The 15,189-nt window shown below is 38.4% G+C and overlaps 1 protein-coding gene across 5 annotated transcripts in view; it reads left to right on the top strand.

Moving 5' to 3' along the window:
• Window positions 1-14,655, top strand: part of TC2N (tandem C2 domains, nuclear) — a 34,855-nt gene extending 20,200 nt beyond the window's left edge. For all 5 annotated transcript variants that reach the window (XM_067295616.1, XM_067295619.1, XM_067295618.1 and 2 more), the window contains 8 exons: window positions 3,200-3,291; window positions 3,931-4,006; window positions 5,043-5,143; window positions 5,951-6,067; window positions 6,966-7,157; window positions 9,797-9,911; window positions 10,398-10,597; window positions 12,961-14,655. In XM_067295616.1, coding sequence (XP_067151717.1) covers window positions 3,200-3,291; window positions 3,931-4,006; window positions 5,043-5,143; window positions 5,951-6,067; window positions 6,966-7,157; window positions 9,797-9,911; window positions 10,398-10,597; window positions 12,961-13,071 — 1,004 coding nt within the window. In that variant the 3' untranslated portion in view covers window positions 13,072-14,655. The remainder of the gene's footprint in view (window positions 1-3,199; window positions 3,292-3,930; window positions 4,007-5,042; window positions 5,144-5,950; window positions 6,068-6,965; window positions 7,158-9,796; window positions 9,912-10,397; window positions 10,598-12,960) is intronic.
• The last annotated feature ends 534 nt before the right edge of the window (window positions 14,656-15,189 follow it).

Below are 15,189 nucleotides of genomic sequence, written 5' to 3'. Positions count from 1 at the left end.
GCATTCAGGGACAGAACTTAAAAACAGGTGCAAAATGGGAAGTTGTGTTATATGGCAGCTTTTATATTGCTTTTGAAGGTGCAGAAGTGTCCCCACTTCTTACTGTATAAGTATGTATAAGAACAGGAGGGCTGTGGGACTGTAACAGCAAAAGTTTAGAAAGTGTTTGGCTGCCTAGGTAAAAATTTTGTTCTGTGCTTTTCATTGGTGTATATATATGAATGCTATTTAGAGTAAAGTAAATAAATAAGTGTTGCTTGCTGTAAGTGATTGCTAAGGCAAATACATTCAGAAACCTCATACGCTCAAAGAAATGCACATGCCTCTCTATTGGATCAAAAGCTGGCAACAGCACGCATTTTTAAAAGTGAGTTTTTTAGAAAGATACAACGTGCTTATTTCACATCTGGAAAAATGTCTCCATCAGTGTCCTGTTTTACAAATAATTCTGAATCGCTATAAGGATAAAATGAAAAGAAAAATATGTGAAGTTTGGGGTTTTTTTGTGTGTGTGAGGCTTTTTTTCTTTTTAACATGAACAAAATGCACACATAATATTATCAGCCTTTCACACATTAGATGCTTTCACTTGGCTTCACAGGTGCCTGTGGTGGGAGCCACGTGGGTTTTATAATATTGTCTAGAATATCTACCCTTCAGTTCATCTATTTCTACTTTTTTTTTTTTCCAAACTAAGTGAACACTTCAATAGTTTTGTCTCAGTAAGCTCAAATGCAAGAAGAGTTACTTAAATGTGTCTAGAGGACAGTTTTAGATTGAGTTACATGACTTCTTACAGAGTTTTTGACAGCTCAAAAACTCAATTCTCTTCATGTGTGTTTATAGACTATTTAAGCAAAACTCTAAGCCTGTTGCACTGCAGCAAGTACTATGCTACTGTTCGTGTATGTTGGCTTGGAACTACAGAGTAAGTTTAGTTGGAATGTATAGAGTGAACTCTTGGAATTTTCATGTGGAGTCCCTCCTCTCCATTAAAAAAAATAATAATAAATTTATTAATATTTTCCCAAAGTTCTGGTTATTTGGGGGTAACAAAATATGTTGATGGTTACCATTTATCTGCTTTTTTGTTTTTTTTTACAGACAAAATTCTCAATGTAAAACTGTCACTGTGTTTTCCATTAAAAATTTAAGTTTTTTGAAAAGGCACCATCTCTTCAGCCCCCCCAGCCCCATATTCTTTGTCTGAAAACTCCAACCTGCTTCACTAGAAACTTACAGTAGATCATACTGTCTCTAAAAATTTTCAGTGATTTACAACCTTTAGGTTTGAGTGGAGGAATAAACAACTGGATAACTATTTCACAATAATTTATGAAACTCATGAGTTTTGAATATGGAGTTAATTTCTGTAAGTATCTTCTGATTTTTATTAAATCAAGTAATGGGGTTTTCTTCCTACTTCCATTATATCAAACAAGATTTCTAGGTCTTTCATGGTATTGTAACACTATTTCTACACTAGACTCTAGGTGTACCTCAGTAATTCCTTCTGTGTCATGCCCAAGGAATAATTTGGACCTGCTTCCAGACATACAGGCCTTCATGTTTTTAGTTCCCTCTAACAGATTGTCCAGACTTTCTCCATCACTTTTGTTCTCTTTTTTCCCTTGGGAAAAGTAAGAATTAGTTTGTATTGTGATGTCTTACAAAAAGCGTAATCATTTACTTCCTTCAAAGGCAATAAAAGGGAAATACATTTGTGGTAGTGAGTGATGTGATGTTCTCCTGTTACGCTATGATCAATGAATTGTAATGGAAGTCTTTTGAAATGGGCAGAATACAGCAGTGTATCCAAAAATCAATGCATTTCATCAGATAGTCCTGTAAGTTAAATCATACTGCTTTGACCCATTTCAGTATGGGTCAATTTTGAAGTTGGGAGGCTTTAAAAACTTCTTGAACATTTGCGGAGTCAGCAAAGGTTCCTGAAACAGTGGCGTTAGTTCAGCTTTCATCTTCTGCTGTTGCGGTGTAATAAGCATAGGCCGAGTGCTTCAGCTCTGTATTGCTTCAAGGCCAAAAGAAAAGTGATGTGATCTGCTTAGCCACCTCCAACTGCTGAGGTAGCTACCTTGTCTATAAAACAAAGAATTTGCTTTTGTGATATAACAAGCAGTTGCCTTCTTAGAGTTTAAAGCTTGCTGTTGTCCGAGATCTGGTATGGGTACACCGTGAATGTGTAGTCAGCAAAGCCAGGGAGAGGAGGCCAAGTTTAGTAGGCAGCATGTTTTTGCCACTGGAATCTTTACTATGGAAAAAAAATTAAAAAGGAGGCCAGGCTAAGCTGCAGTTCTGGCTTGATCTAAAGGCAAGACCAAAAAAAAGCATCTACTGGAAACACCATTCCTGTTGTGAGGAGGCAGAAGCACTTGAAGAAACTTAAGAGGCAGAAAGGAAAGATAGCAAATAAAAGGGAGGAAAAAACTACCTTCTGTTTACTGAGCAGGTGGTTCTGGACACCTTGCACTCTTCTGTAAATGAGTATATTCAAATTATATCTTAACATATGAGGAATAAGTGAATTGCAAGAGTTAAATTTTCAGGAATCCGAAGGTTTTGCATTTGCTTGTGCTTTTTTTGAGGTGGCTTGGATTTGCTGAGCATCCAGTGGCTTCTCATCTCTTTGTTCTGGATTAACCATTTAAAATCAGAAGTTATGGTTTTTTGCATATTCTTCCAGTTAGTTTTAAGTAAAATCAGTTATCTTTTTCTGACAGACCCCTTTTCAAATGAGAATGTTTTTCCTTTTATTTTCTTTCTTAAAAAAAAAAAAGCCCAAGCAAATGCCATATTCAGTAATTTTCTTTAACTGTGTTTTAAAGATGCAGATAGGAGGGGGGAGTTTGTTCTAAACTGTCTGCAAAATGGAAATCACGTTGAGTCCTTCCATTAGGCTCTTTGTTCTGCCTGTGCTACCAGTGTGACCTAGTAGGTTCAAACTATTTCAAAGACTGAATTGAACAAGTTGTTTTAATGGCTTGTTTTTTCCATTGTGTTACTTCAGGAGGGTGTTTTGGGGGTGGGAGACAGAGAAGGGTGGAGATGTCCTTCCTTAGATGTTACTTCAATTAGGTTTCAACTCTATCAGTAGTTCTATGTATATTTAAAAATGCTTCATTTTTTTTTTTCTTCTAGCAATGGCACTTTATTTGTACTGTTCCTTTTCTCTCTTTAGCTAGTGATTTAAGAACTAGCACTCTACCTGGATCACCTGATTTAAGTCATTCAATGTTTGATCTCAGAAGCCCACCTCACAGATTCATGAAGGTATGTTTTCCTTGTAATTTAGGTTATCCTGAAAACTCAGATTATTTGGTACATCTGTTTCTGTTACACTGTATTTTCAGAGTAAACAGTGAAGGGCATTGTACTGTGCACTGGAAGGAAAAAAGTTCAATGGAGGGAAAAGTTCAATGTCCTGATTGACTTCAGGAGGTTCTTTCTTGATGTCTCCCCTGCCCACAGCTGTTCTGGCCCTACACAGAAGTTGCGAAACCTGAGTATGCTGTAGGGCAGGACAGGACAAGTGACAGTGGTTCCCTATTTTCTGATTTCTCTGATTAGTTGAGAAGTGGAAGACACACTGGGTAGGAAGACACAAGTGATCCATTTTCCATTTATACAATAAACAGTGGAGTTCTTTCAAATAATCATCTTTTACATGAGATGAAGTTGCATATGCATCGGTAAGCAAAAAAATCTGTGCTGACCTTGTGTCCTGTATTTACTCTTTGCATCAGGGAACTAATTCCATGCTGCTCTGTGCAGGGATTACTAGGGAATGAAACAATAATTTGAAATTGCATGTTGCTTTGTTTTCATCATGTTTTGTCTGATGATAGAATCTCTGTGACTTTCTGCATCTACTACTCAGACTAAAGTTGTTTTTTTTTTTCTTTCCTCCAGAGGTATGATTCACTCTCTAGTGTACCTAGCAGCACCTCTTCCAGGAAGGATTCACAAGGCAGTAACAGGAGTCTGGGTAAAGTTCTGTTGCTTACCTTGTAGTGAAATATTTCTCTTTGCACATGAAACTTGAAACATTAAACTGTCACTGCTGTTGACAACTTTTATGTAAAAGGATCTGATTAGCAAGTCATTTTGGAGATTACTTTGCAATTTGAAATGAAGTGTCTTAGATGTGCACTTTTCTGTTGTCAGGAGACCAACCAAATGGGGCTTTGAGAAGCACAAGTTCTAATGCTTTTGAAAAAATCAGTCATGGCTTTACTACCTCAGTGAATAAGAAATTACAGATTTTTTGCTAGGATGGAAGGGGGCCCCTTGGTCACAGCTCTAGTCCTTTTTCATATATCAGTATTTTCATATGGAAAGTGTCTGGAATCCAATACCCATATTACATTGATAATTATGCAAGAATATTGCATGCAAACCTAATATCCTTAGTTTTGAAAGAATGCTGAAGAAGTGGAGGTGATGCAAAATAAACTCTCAAAAATAATTCAGCTCTCCACAAAAGTGTCCCTAGTGAAAGTCAGAATTTCTTGCAGTCTACTCAGAAAGAAGACTGAGATGTGACCCAGTTTCAGTCATGGCAAAGAAACACTAGATTTTAAAAGTCTCTCTAACTTAGTAGAGAAAAGCATAATAGTGAAATGTTTATTAAACTGCAATTTGAAATCTGAGAAAGGTAAGTTTATAAACTGGCCTGCTTTTTAACAGTGGAAGTGTTTAAATCTAAGGAAGTGGTGGATTCTCAGTGAGTCTTGGATGTCTCAGGCACATGCTTTTTCTTTCTAAGAGTTGTTTGAGTACAACACAAGTTATTAACCTCAATAGAGGTGAGTGGGGTAGAGTTGAAGGCCTTCAGTTATATAGAAGGTCAGGCCACAGGACCTCATGGATATTTTGTCCTTAAAATCTATGTGTTAAGATATTTCAAACTTACTTTGAGAGAAGTTTTCAAAAATAGGCACATACTAATGACATCCCTTATTTGAATGAATTTTTAAGGTACTGCATTACTTCTAAAAAGACTAATTGGCTTCCCTCCACAGATACTATTACATTATCAGGTGATGAACGAGACTTTGGAAGACTGAATGTGAAGTTGTGTTATGTTCCTTCTGTAGAACAGATCTGGATCACAGTTTTACATGTAAGCAAATATAAATAACCTGATTATTGTTTCCTCAGATGGCTAATTTACTATACTTAGTGTTAAAGTAAGAGAGCCAGATTTAGTGAGAATTAAGAAATACTTTCAGGAAGAGAAGAAAATTACTTCTAGTATTAATATGAACACAGAGCAGTTGTTTTTCTTCTGTTGGATTAAGTTGTGATCTCTGTTCTGCCTCAATTAATAGTAACAAGGAGCATATAACTCTTCGTGTTACTCTACGTGAACTGTTCTGATTGTAGAGTGAGATACTGTTTGTCATGGATAAAGCTAAGTAGGTTGTAGGCTGGCCTGCTATGGAAATTTTGAGGCAGCAGAACTGACTTTAAATCTAACAGTTCTTTCAGGGCAGAACCACAACAGCATTTTGAAGATGCATAACTTCTTGTGACTTTTATGTTAGCTAATGTGATACTGTTACACTGGCTGTTTTATACACTTCCAGGAACTGTGAATAATTTTTAGGCAATGGAATTTTGAGTAGTCAGAAACCACATAACTGTATAAAGTGATAAATACTACCTAAGGGAATTCATGATTTATCTGCTGTCAAATTGCCACATAGTGAAATCATTAAAGTCTACTGAAAAACTTTTTTCTCTCTGCTGTGAAAATGAATTATTAAATGGTCTGCAGTGATGCAGACATTACAGTGGCCCTGATTTACATTAAATATTACAGGAATTATTCATAATTCTAGAACAGTTTAAAAGACCTTGTGTGCCTAAGCTGTCTGAAAGGCGGAGTCTTACGTTGTCTAAACTGATTCTGTTTTCAATGTTGCAGTGCAAAGACCTGAGCTGGCCTTCTAGTTGTGGGGAAAATCCTCATATCTACGTCAAGGGAATTCTCACACTGCCAAAGCCAGTGCAGTTCAAATCCTCTGCCAAGGAAGGGTGTAATGTAAGTAGAGGCAGGAAAAACAGCTTGAAATCTTTTCCTGCAAAAATGAATGTGAAATGTAAATAAATGTATATGAATTTTAAAAATGGACCAGAGGTTCACTCTTCTGTGCTGTGTTTGTTGTGATAACTACCTTGGTTCAGGTTACTATTTTAATAGGCTTTTAAGAAGTTGGGGGGAGAGGGAAATCTTGTTCCAGTTTCTCCTCCTATCTTCTTATATTGTTGCCCTCCTTATCTCCCCTTTTGTTGAAGTCTGTGGGATAGGTATGGGATACACTCATAGGGGACTGCCCCAGAAACTGCTAGTCTTGGCAACTGAATGATGGGGGATTGGAGGGACGCTGCACATAGCTGTAGATGTGAATTCCCTTCGTTCTCACCCTGGAGAAGGTACATGATGTTCTGCTTCCAGCCTCTCACTAGGGCAGGAGGCAAAGAGAATTCATACTTCCTTTCTACAGAAAGTATTAAGGGTTGGTGGCATGGGGCAAGAGTACTGAGGGTGACAGGAAAAGAAAAGAGGTAAAGCAGCATAAACCTCCCATAATGTGAGTCAAAGGTGAAAGAATATAAAACAAGCAGGAGGGACTGGAGCAAAAGGCCGCAGGAGAATCTCCTGTGACAATGTGTGTGTGCTGTCATAAAGCTCCAGAAAAGATGGCCTCAGCTCATTATGGCAGTAAAAAAGAATCCAGAGCCTTGCTTGTCCCTGCGAGGGTGTGCCGATGAGATGGGATGGCCACTCTGCCTGAACTGACTCACTGTAAAAGCACACCTTTCCCGGGCAATCTAAGATGGTCCCTAGGAGCAGTGGCTGTAAGACTGGGCAGCCTTTGTTTCTAGATTTTGGGCTCGATGGAACACTTTTATGATAGTGAGTGTCTTTTTGTTTCCAGGACATTGAATTCATGGAAACTTTTGTATTTGCCATTAAACTGCAAAGCCTGCAGGCTGTCAGACTGGTGTTTAAAATCCAGACACAGACTCCCAGAAAGAGAACGATTGGAGAGTGCTCCTTGGCACTGCGAGAGCTCAGCTCAGAGGAATCGAGTCATTGGCTGGATATAAGCCCTCCTTCCAAAGCACCGGTAAGTGTCAATACACGTATCACTGCAAAAGCATGTTATCCTATCACCTAGGAAGAGTTGACAGAAATGAAAGTAAAGTAATTCAGTGAGACTTCAGCAGACTTCAATGCTAACAACAAACAGGTTCTTTATGCTTTTTTGCGAGGGGCCTTTTGGCAGAAAAGTGCAGACTTTTGAACTCTGTACATAACTGTTATGGTCATAAACTGCAGCTGTTTGTGGGAAAAATGCTACAACTAGCTATTCCACAAAATGTCTCACAGTTTGAGGAAGGGCCATGCTGGGAAAACTTTCAGCAAAGGGCACTGGGTAAATACCTTTTCCTAACAAGCACGAGAAGATCCTTAGGGTTCACAGCAAGAGTGCAGAGGAAATAGAATCCGATTTCATTATGGAAGACAAATGCTAAGATTTTCAGTAACATTTTGAAACTTAAAGTGTGTGTGTATATAAATGTGTATATTTATAAATATTTATTTTTGAGTGTTCAGATTGCATGCTGTGAAGTAATAATTCAGACAGTTCATTTCCATTAGAGTAATAAAAAGCAGGTGGTTGTCAAGTGTCATTTTCACAGTGGGATTTGTCCTTTTCTCCCTTCCCCATCATAATATCTGACATTTTGTTTTTCTTTTACAGATTATGTCTAGACATATGCATTTCAACAAATTGAACTTGATTTAACTATTCAAAAGCAAATTTTTATTTAAGAATGTCTGCATTATATGAGTGACCATCTTGATTCCTAACATAAGTTACATGTGACATTTTTAGTTCTATCAAGAATAACATATGGTATTGCTTCTGTTGGTAAAGAAGCAATAACTTTCTAAAGATTAAGTGAAAAAGGAAGCCGCTTTAGAAGCTGCTTCATCCCAATGTAAATTCCTAAATCATCTCATTGTTTCTCTGTTTTGGCTCTCCTCACCATGATATCTGAGAGCCCTCCAGACACTGCTGGAATTCATCCTTGTGCTACCCCGTGAGATAGCAAAGAATTATCCCTATTTGCCAATAGAGAGCCAAAGCTCAGAGCTTTGTGAAATTCTGGGTTTTCAGATTTTCCAAGGTTACACAGAAACCTTGTGGCTGAGCTGCCAAGAGAATTTGGGGGCCTCGGACTGAGTGTGAATGGGAACCTGACTTCCTCTTTTTATCTGACCTATTGCTCTCTTAGTTGGTTCATTTTGCTTCACTGAAATGTGTTAAAACTTGAATGGAACCACGGCTAACAAACTCCTTTTAACCGGAGGCTGTCAGGAAAGCTGGGCCTCCACTGGCCTCCTCCTGCTGTTCTGCCAGTGTTCAGAGTTCATTTGTCTCCAAGAGGAGAGCAGTGAGTCCTCAAAGCAATTCACCATTATGTTTTTTACCACTAACAAAAATTCCAGGCTATAGTAATTTGTGCTGGGAGATAAACTCAAAAGATGTAATGGATCTGTGATCTGATATAGCTTTCCAAGACGCAGGATTATCATATTGCCAGGCACCAGCATGCATAGGTATGCCTTGCGGGAACGAGGCCTGTAAAAGGGTGTTGTGCAGGGCAGTGGAGTTGTCCAGATGTGTAATAGATCTGCATAAGATCTAGATGCAGTGTTGCCTTGCTGACTCTGGGCATCTGGACTCTTTGTGTGGTGGAGGGCATGCTGCACTGTGCCACGTGGGCTTCCCCGATCAGGTCGGGCCTAGTTAGGGCTCATTTTGTGGTGTAGATATGCCATGACAGCTCACCTGTCCCTGCTTTAATCCTCACTTTAACCTTCACTTTAATCCACAAACCACTATAACAAGAGCAAGTATTGTCTCTGTATCTGTGATGTAATAGCACCAGAAAAGAAACAGCCGTACAGAGACCTAAATCCTGAAGTTTTATTGAGGTGAGATTTGTCTTGAATAAAGGTCTGAGGTTTGCTGCTGGATCGTGTTTTCATGCAGTTTCATCTACTGATCAGAAAACAGAAAAGAAATATTGTAAATGTCTACAGGAAAAGCCACTATCTTCTTCTAAAAGATCTTGAAAAAACATTTCAACAGCACTCTAAATACTTTCATCGTGAGAATTTACTGCAAGCACAGACTGGAGACCTCAGTACACTCATATATGGTGTATGTAAACCTGTGAAACACAAGTACTTCTACACAGAAAATTCCTCAGGATGCACTCACCCTAAACATTCATGATGTTAAGTGACAGGGCCTTCTACCTCACTAAAGCTGTACTTATTTCTCCGTATTGCAAAATTCAAGTGGGGGAGGAGAACTCCAATGCCTTATGTGTCAGTAGAATACATCTGGTCTTTCACTTTAGTACCAAGGTTTAGTAGAGCTTCTGTATGTCTGTGTTACGCTGTATGGGTATTTGTCCATCATTTCTGGCTGTCCTGCAGCCCACAAGGGCCATACACATGCTGCACATAAGCAGGCAATCAATGGAGCGTGTGTACTGCAGCTATGGCAAGTGCAAGATGCATTTACTTACTGTACATCTGCAGGTTGTATATACAACACACACTTATATTTCTGTCCAGAAATCCCAGATAGAAATGTGGGAGCTCTACATATAACAGAATTCCTGTGTTTCCTGAGTTTATATGCAGCTTAATCCAGATGTTATGGCAACATTCTTCTGCTTCTAGGTGTGCCACGCAGAACTTCAAATAGGAACTTGTTTCCAAGCAATAAACAGGAGGATTCAGTTACAGATTCTTGAAGCTCAAAACCTTCCAATTTCATCTACACCACTGTCTTTAAGTAAGTTACATCAGCTATCTCATGCCTCCTGTCTAAAAAGCATTTGTAACAGGTAAAATGCTGCTTGAGTGGACTGGCAATTTATGACATTCCTTACAAACTTCAGACTAACATATTGTTCAGTAGATTTCCATTGCCAAGGTTTGTTTCCGCAGATGTTGTACTTGATTACATTTTGTTTGATTTGAGGCTATGTGTTTATGTATTTTGGAAGATTTTTTTATCCCAATATTAATTCTGATATGCAATAGCATTAACTTGCACTTGCTGTTTGGATACTGTGTTAATCAGTTCAATATTATTCGATATATTCTGTTTGTGTGACTAGTCAGGAAAGCTATTGTACAATTCTTTTGGCCAGACTTTTGGGAAACTGTTGCAACTTAAACTGTACATGTGGATCTTGTCAATTCCTCTTTGTGTGTGTTTGCAAGTAACCCTTTATATGTTACATCTTTTTCCTCTCCTCTTTTTTATTTTTGCTAGATTTCTTTGTGAAAGTTGGAATGTTTAGTACAGAAGGGCTGATTTATAAGAAGAAGACTCATCTTCTGAAGTCCACTAATGGCCAAGTGAAGTGGGGAGAAACAATGATTTTTCCAGTTAGCCAAGCTGAACAAGGAATCAGTTTTCACATCAAACTCTACAGCAGAAGCTCAGTGAGAAGAAAACACCTCCTTGGACAGGTTGGTTTTTTGCTTTGCCCAAACATTGATAACTAGCATGATATCCTTTACTTAAAATCCAGTTCCACAGGTTTGTTGGAATGTATTGAATGGTATGAGTTTTAAAATACTTTAAATTAGGTGGCATATAGCAAAGTAGTAAGTTGTGATAAACTCTTCTAGATGGAATAGTATTGGGCTCTTATATGTGCACTAAAGTCAGAGTGGGAATTGATATTTCATTGTCTCTTAAAAAGAAGTCTATAAACCATTTTTGTGTGAACTGTCATTATGTGAAAGATGACTTCCTATGGACAGATGCAGAATCTCTTCCTTGCCTCTAGGCTTTCTAAAGAAAACAAGTATAGCATTCACTGGAGCTTCGCAACCCCTGATGCCCTCTACAGAAAGAGGGTGTGTTGGCTTATGATAATAGAACACCTACAAACAGGTGTGTGTAGAAGGAAATACCAGCAGCTACATTATCTGCCAACCTTTCTGGGTAAAACAATACTGAAAACAGCACATATTCTAAATATGTATGATCTAGTGCTAACATATGTGAACAAACACAAAATGATGTTTTAGTTGTGTTCTTTTTTCTCTTCTTTTTACAGCTGATGACTTCTATAGTATCTCTTTAAAAATATTTGTGTGCTCATACTTATTTAACTACTGTGAACTTGGTAGTCTAGCCTCCCTTGTCCTCTCTGTTTCCTTCCCCTGGTTGTTCCAATTTACCATCCTCCAATCCCTTCTTTCTCTCCTTTTCTTGATATAGGGGGCCATAACTGGTTTTAATGCTTAGCACTTTCCCTGACCCAGCTAGATTTATTACTACAATTTGAATACATTGGAGACCCAAATTATGATGTCCCTTATCAAGTGAAGGTCTGTGCTATCCTTAGGCACAGAAAATGGTGGCTTCCCATTCTGGTGGTGTATCTTACACTTAATGAACATGTGCAATTGTAGGAAATCCTGAGTGCTATAGAAACAATGTGCCAGCGAGGGCAACTGTTCTGTGAGCTTCCTCCATTTTATGGAGAGTGTCATGTCACACATGTTGGATTTTGCTGCGAATCCTGTTCGTGGAATTGGACTTAGAATAGGAAAAGAAAAAATATTTGTTCTTTCTGGTGTGTTACCTTGGGGCAAAAATAACTGGGTATGATTTTTGCAGTTACCTAGCAATACATGAAGTCATTTCAATCTGATAAGTTTCGTTTAATCATGGGTCTTATTTTTAGGGGGAGGAAATGGGCTACTTCTGCTTTTCTGAGGTTATTTGGAAAAGGTTGTTTCAGCTCAACAGGCAGACATTGCCACATAATGTATGAAGATATAAAACATGGCTCAGGGAAAAATGTACTTCAAGCAATTGGCTGGGTAGCTGGAAAAAGATGAATATAGCTGGATCTATTAACTTTGTTCTTCAGAGAATGATGTTTAATTGGATGCTGTTCTAAACAGACAATACTTAAAGATTAGGCTGCTTTTATAGGCATGTCTTTAATCATGGGCAAGATGTATATTGAATCTCTGTGGATGAAACATCAGCTGTCTGTGGTACTCTGGAAGACATTATTCTCACTTCTTGAGGACTCATGCCTCAGCAGTGTAGGCTAAATGTACTTCATGGTGAAAGTTTCTGAGAAGTATTAAAAGGATTCATTCTTGGAAGAGTGCAGAAGATAAAGCCCTGTAAATAATGATACCTACTTACATAAGCAGAATTCTTTTGGCAATGAACCTGGTGACACTGTTCAGGGAGAAACTTCCTACTTGTACCTCATTTCCTTGTTTAATATCCACTGTCCATTAACTGAATACTGGGAACAAACAGACTCCTATTGCGTGACTATGCATGGTATGGGCATGTTCATAACTTCTGTGGAATGCAGGTTTGGCCCTGTCTGTTGAAGTGTGCAGTTTTTAAATGCTCGTGAAAATGATGGGCAGCTAACTCCGTTTGCCAGATGGCTTGCAGCCAACTGCAGTTTGAATGCACAGTCTGTAGAGCCATCCCTGGCCCTGATGAGCTCTTGACCTCAGCACATGTGGAATTTGAGTGTAGCAAGAGATGCTAGACTTTAACCATTTTAGTAAGTAGAGAAACATCAGTGTGTAGTGAGTTCACTAAGCTCCTGTTTACTCAGAGACAAAACTTAAATGCACAAACTCCTTTTGATCCCAGCTGAAACCCAAAATATGTTAGTCTTAACAGAACTATCTTTGTTGCTTGTATGCTTTGGTCTCAGGCTGCATGTTGTATCTCATTATACCCTTGCTTGATCTTTATTTGGAACTAACAAAGGCTCGGCCTCTGTGACCTCTGTATCAGGTAAAGTCCATTTCATTTCTGGTTTTGTTTCTTACTGCAGATCTGGCTAAGTTCTGATAGCAGTAACAGTGAAGCAGTGGAGCAGTGGAGAGATACTGTTACGAACCCTGAAAAAGTTGTTGTTAAATGGTACAGCGTTGGTCCATCATGAAGACTGGAGATGAAACTAAGGACTGATAAAAACTTTCTACAGAAATATTCTTACACTGTTTAAAATAGTACAAATAAAAAGAAAAGTTGTCTACACAAGTTCTTCAGAAGGCTTCCACTGTGTCAGCTCCGTGTTAACTGGGAAAACCCAAAATTTCACAAACAAAACTGCTGGTTAAATATTATTAAGAGGAAAGCTTGGGAACTAGGAAAAGTGCTCATCTGTTGTGGGTGAGGTTTGTTTGTTTGTTTTTAATCCACCTTGGAAAAATATATTTTTCCCCCCTTTCAGGCTCCATTAGAGCACTGAAATAAAATTTTGGAGAGAAGCAGCTTGAATCACCATCCTCTTCACTGGTCATTGACGTCATCCTCATCTGAAATCTTGTCCTTGACAGACTCCAAAGTTGGTGGGAATTGATCTGGTCAACAGCTCGATCCTAGGCACCTCTGAGCTTAGGGGTTTGCCTCTGTGTTGGCACCATTTGATCGGAGTAATGCGTGCTTCAGCAAGTGGGAAAACTTTGGCTGTGGCAGGAGGCATAAAGGGAACTATGCAATGGGTCAGTCCCCAAAGGCTTTTCTAATCTATAGTGCCTGACAAAAGGTGGTTCAATGCCCCGATGTGGCTTTTCCCCCATCCCTCTCACTATTCTAAACATAAAAGATACAAAGAGATAAAGATATAAAAGGTAAAGAGTTTTTGTGATTAATGTAATCTTTGCAAGTGGGGTCCTCTAGACTGGATATGTTTGGGTTTATGCTGGTTGGAATCAATGGAATAATGCAAAGACACAAGAGCTCTGCCTAGGATCAGCGCCAGTATTTTTAGATAAATTGCTTTCTTATATTTAATTCTTGTACGTAAACCACTTCTTATCTAATCAACAATGTTGTAGCTTTTACTTACATTGCTAAAAGCCAGACTAACCTGTACTAAGGAATAAGCAAATATTTACTGACATAAGTGCTTTTTGATATTAGTTAAAATGCAGCATGGTAAAGGACTCAGGCTTTGTTTAAAAGATGGGCTAATATTGCAGAAGTATTTGTTACGTGTATAGGATGTTGAAAAAATAATGTGTGGGAGTAGTTTTGCTAGTCGTTTCTAGCAAGCGGAAGTTACCACATATTTATTGCAAAAGATGTTTTATTTTTCCTGCATCACCTGTAGTAAGATCTAGTAGTTTTTTCTGTTAGTCCCTATATTTTCAGGGTTTTATCCGTAGTTATTTTTAAGGGGGAAAAATGCCATACATATAATACAAAATATATACATCTAAAAGCACAGGCCTCTATGCACTACTTTAACTACTGGCTTTTAAAAAAATAATTCCATTAAAACCATTGTTTACATATTTACTATTGGTTGTTTGAACTGTATACACTTGTATGTTTGTGTAGACCCTGAATAATTATACTTTTTATAACATGGAGCCAGTTCAAACATCTCACACAAGAACTAGAGTGGTGCTGCGAAATGCTGCTGCTTCAAGGCAAAGGAGCAGTGAAAATATTGAAACAGGAAAGCGTGTGCTTTTTAAGCATGGAGCTCAAAGCTGCTTTGAGTTTTGACTGTTTTGATCAGCTGTTGATTAAAGTTTTTAAGACTTCAACTATCTAGATTTTTGGTTTTGAAATTTCTTTTTTTTGCCCCTTTCTTAAAATACTAATTTTCCCAGTCCCCTACATACTCTGCTTCTTAACACGTTTTTTAGAAATGAACTGAAACAGTTTTAGCATGGTTTTTAGAGAACAAAGATTGTTTCTTGCTCTTACTGATGCTCTTTGCAAAGTTCCTGGTAGGCCCAGCAGATCTTGACTTACGGTGTTGACTTCCAACCAGTTACGATGCTTGGGATGAGCCTGGCCTGTCGAGCAAAATGAGACTAGTAATTGGTCCAAACCAATCTTCTTGGAATATGTTTACTAGAAGATGTAGATCTTTTATTCATTCATTCTGGCTGGACTGCAGTAAACAGACATGCAAAATAACTGTGTCCTCATGCGAAATGCTATTTTACATGAGAGGGGAGGGAATATTCCAGCGTTTCGGAGACTGCAGTTACCACAAAAGTGGGTCTACGGAGATTGCCAGCTGAGTGGATACTGTGTAAAA

The sequence above is a fragment of the Apteryx mantelli genome, chromosome 4, assembly GCF_036417845.1.
Source record: "Apteryx mantelli isolate bAptMan1 chromosome 4, bAptMan1.hap1, whole genome shotgun sequence".
NCBI lineage: Eukaryota > Metazoa > Chordata > Aves > Apterygiformes > Apterygidae > Apteryx > Apteryx mantelli.
This window is presented reverse-complemented; position numbering and strand designations above follow the sequence as displayed.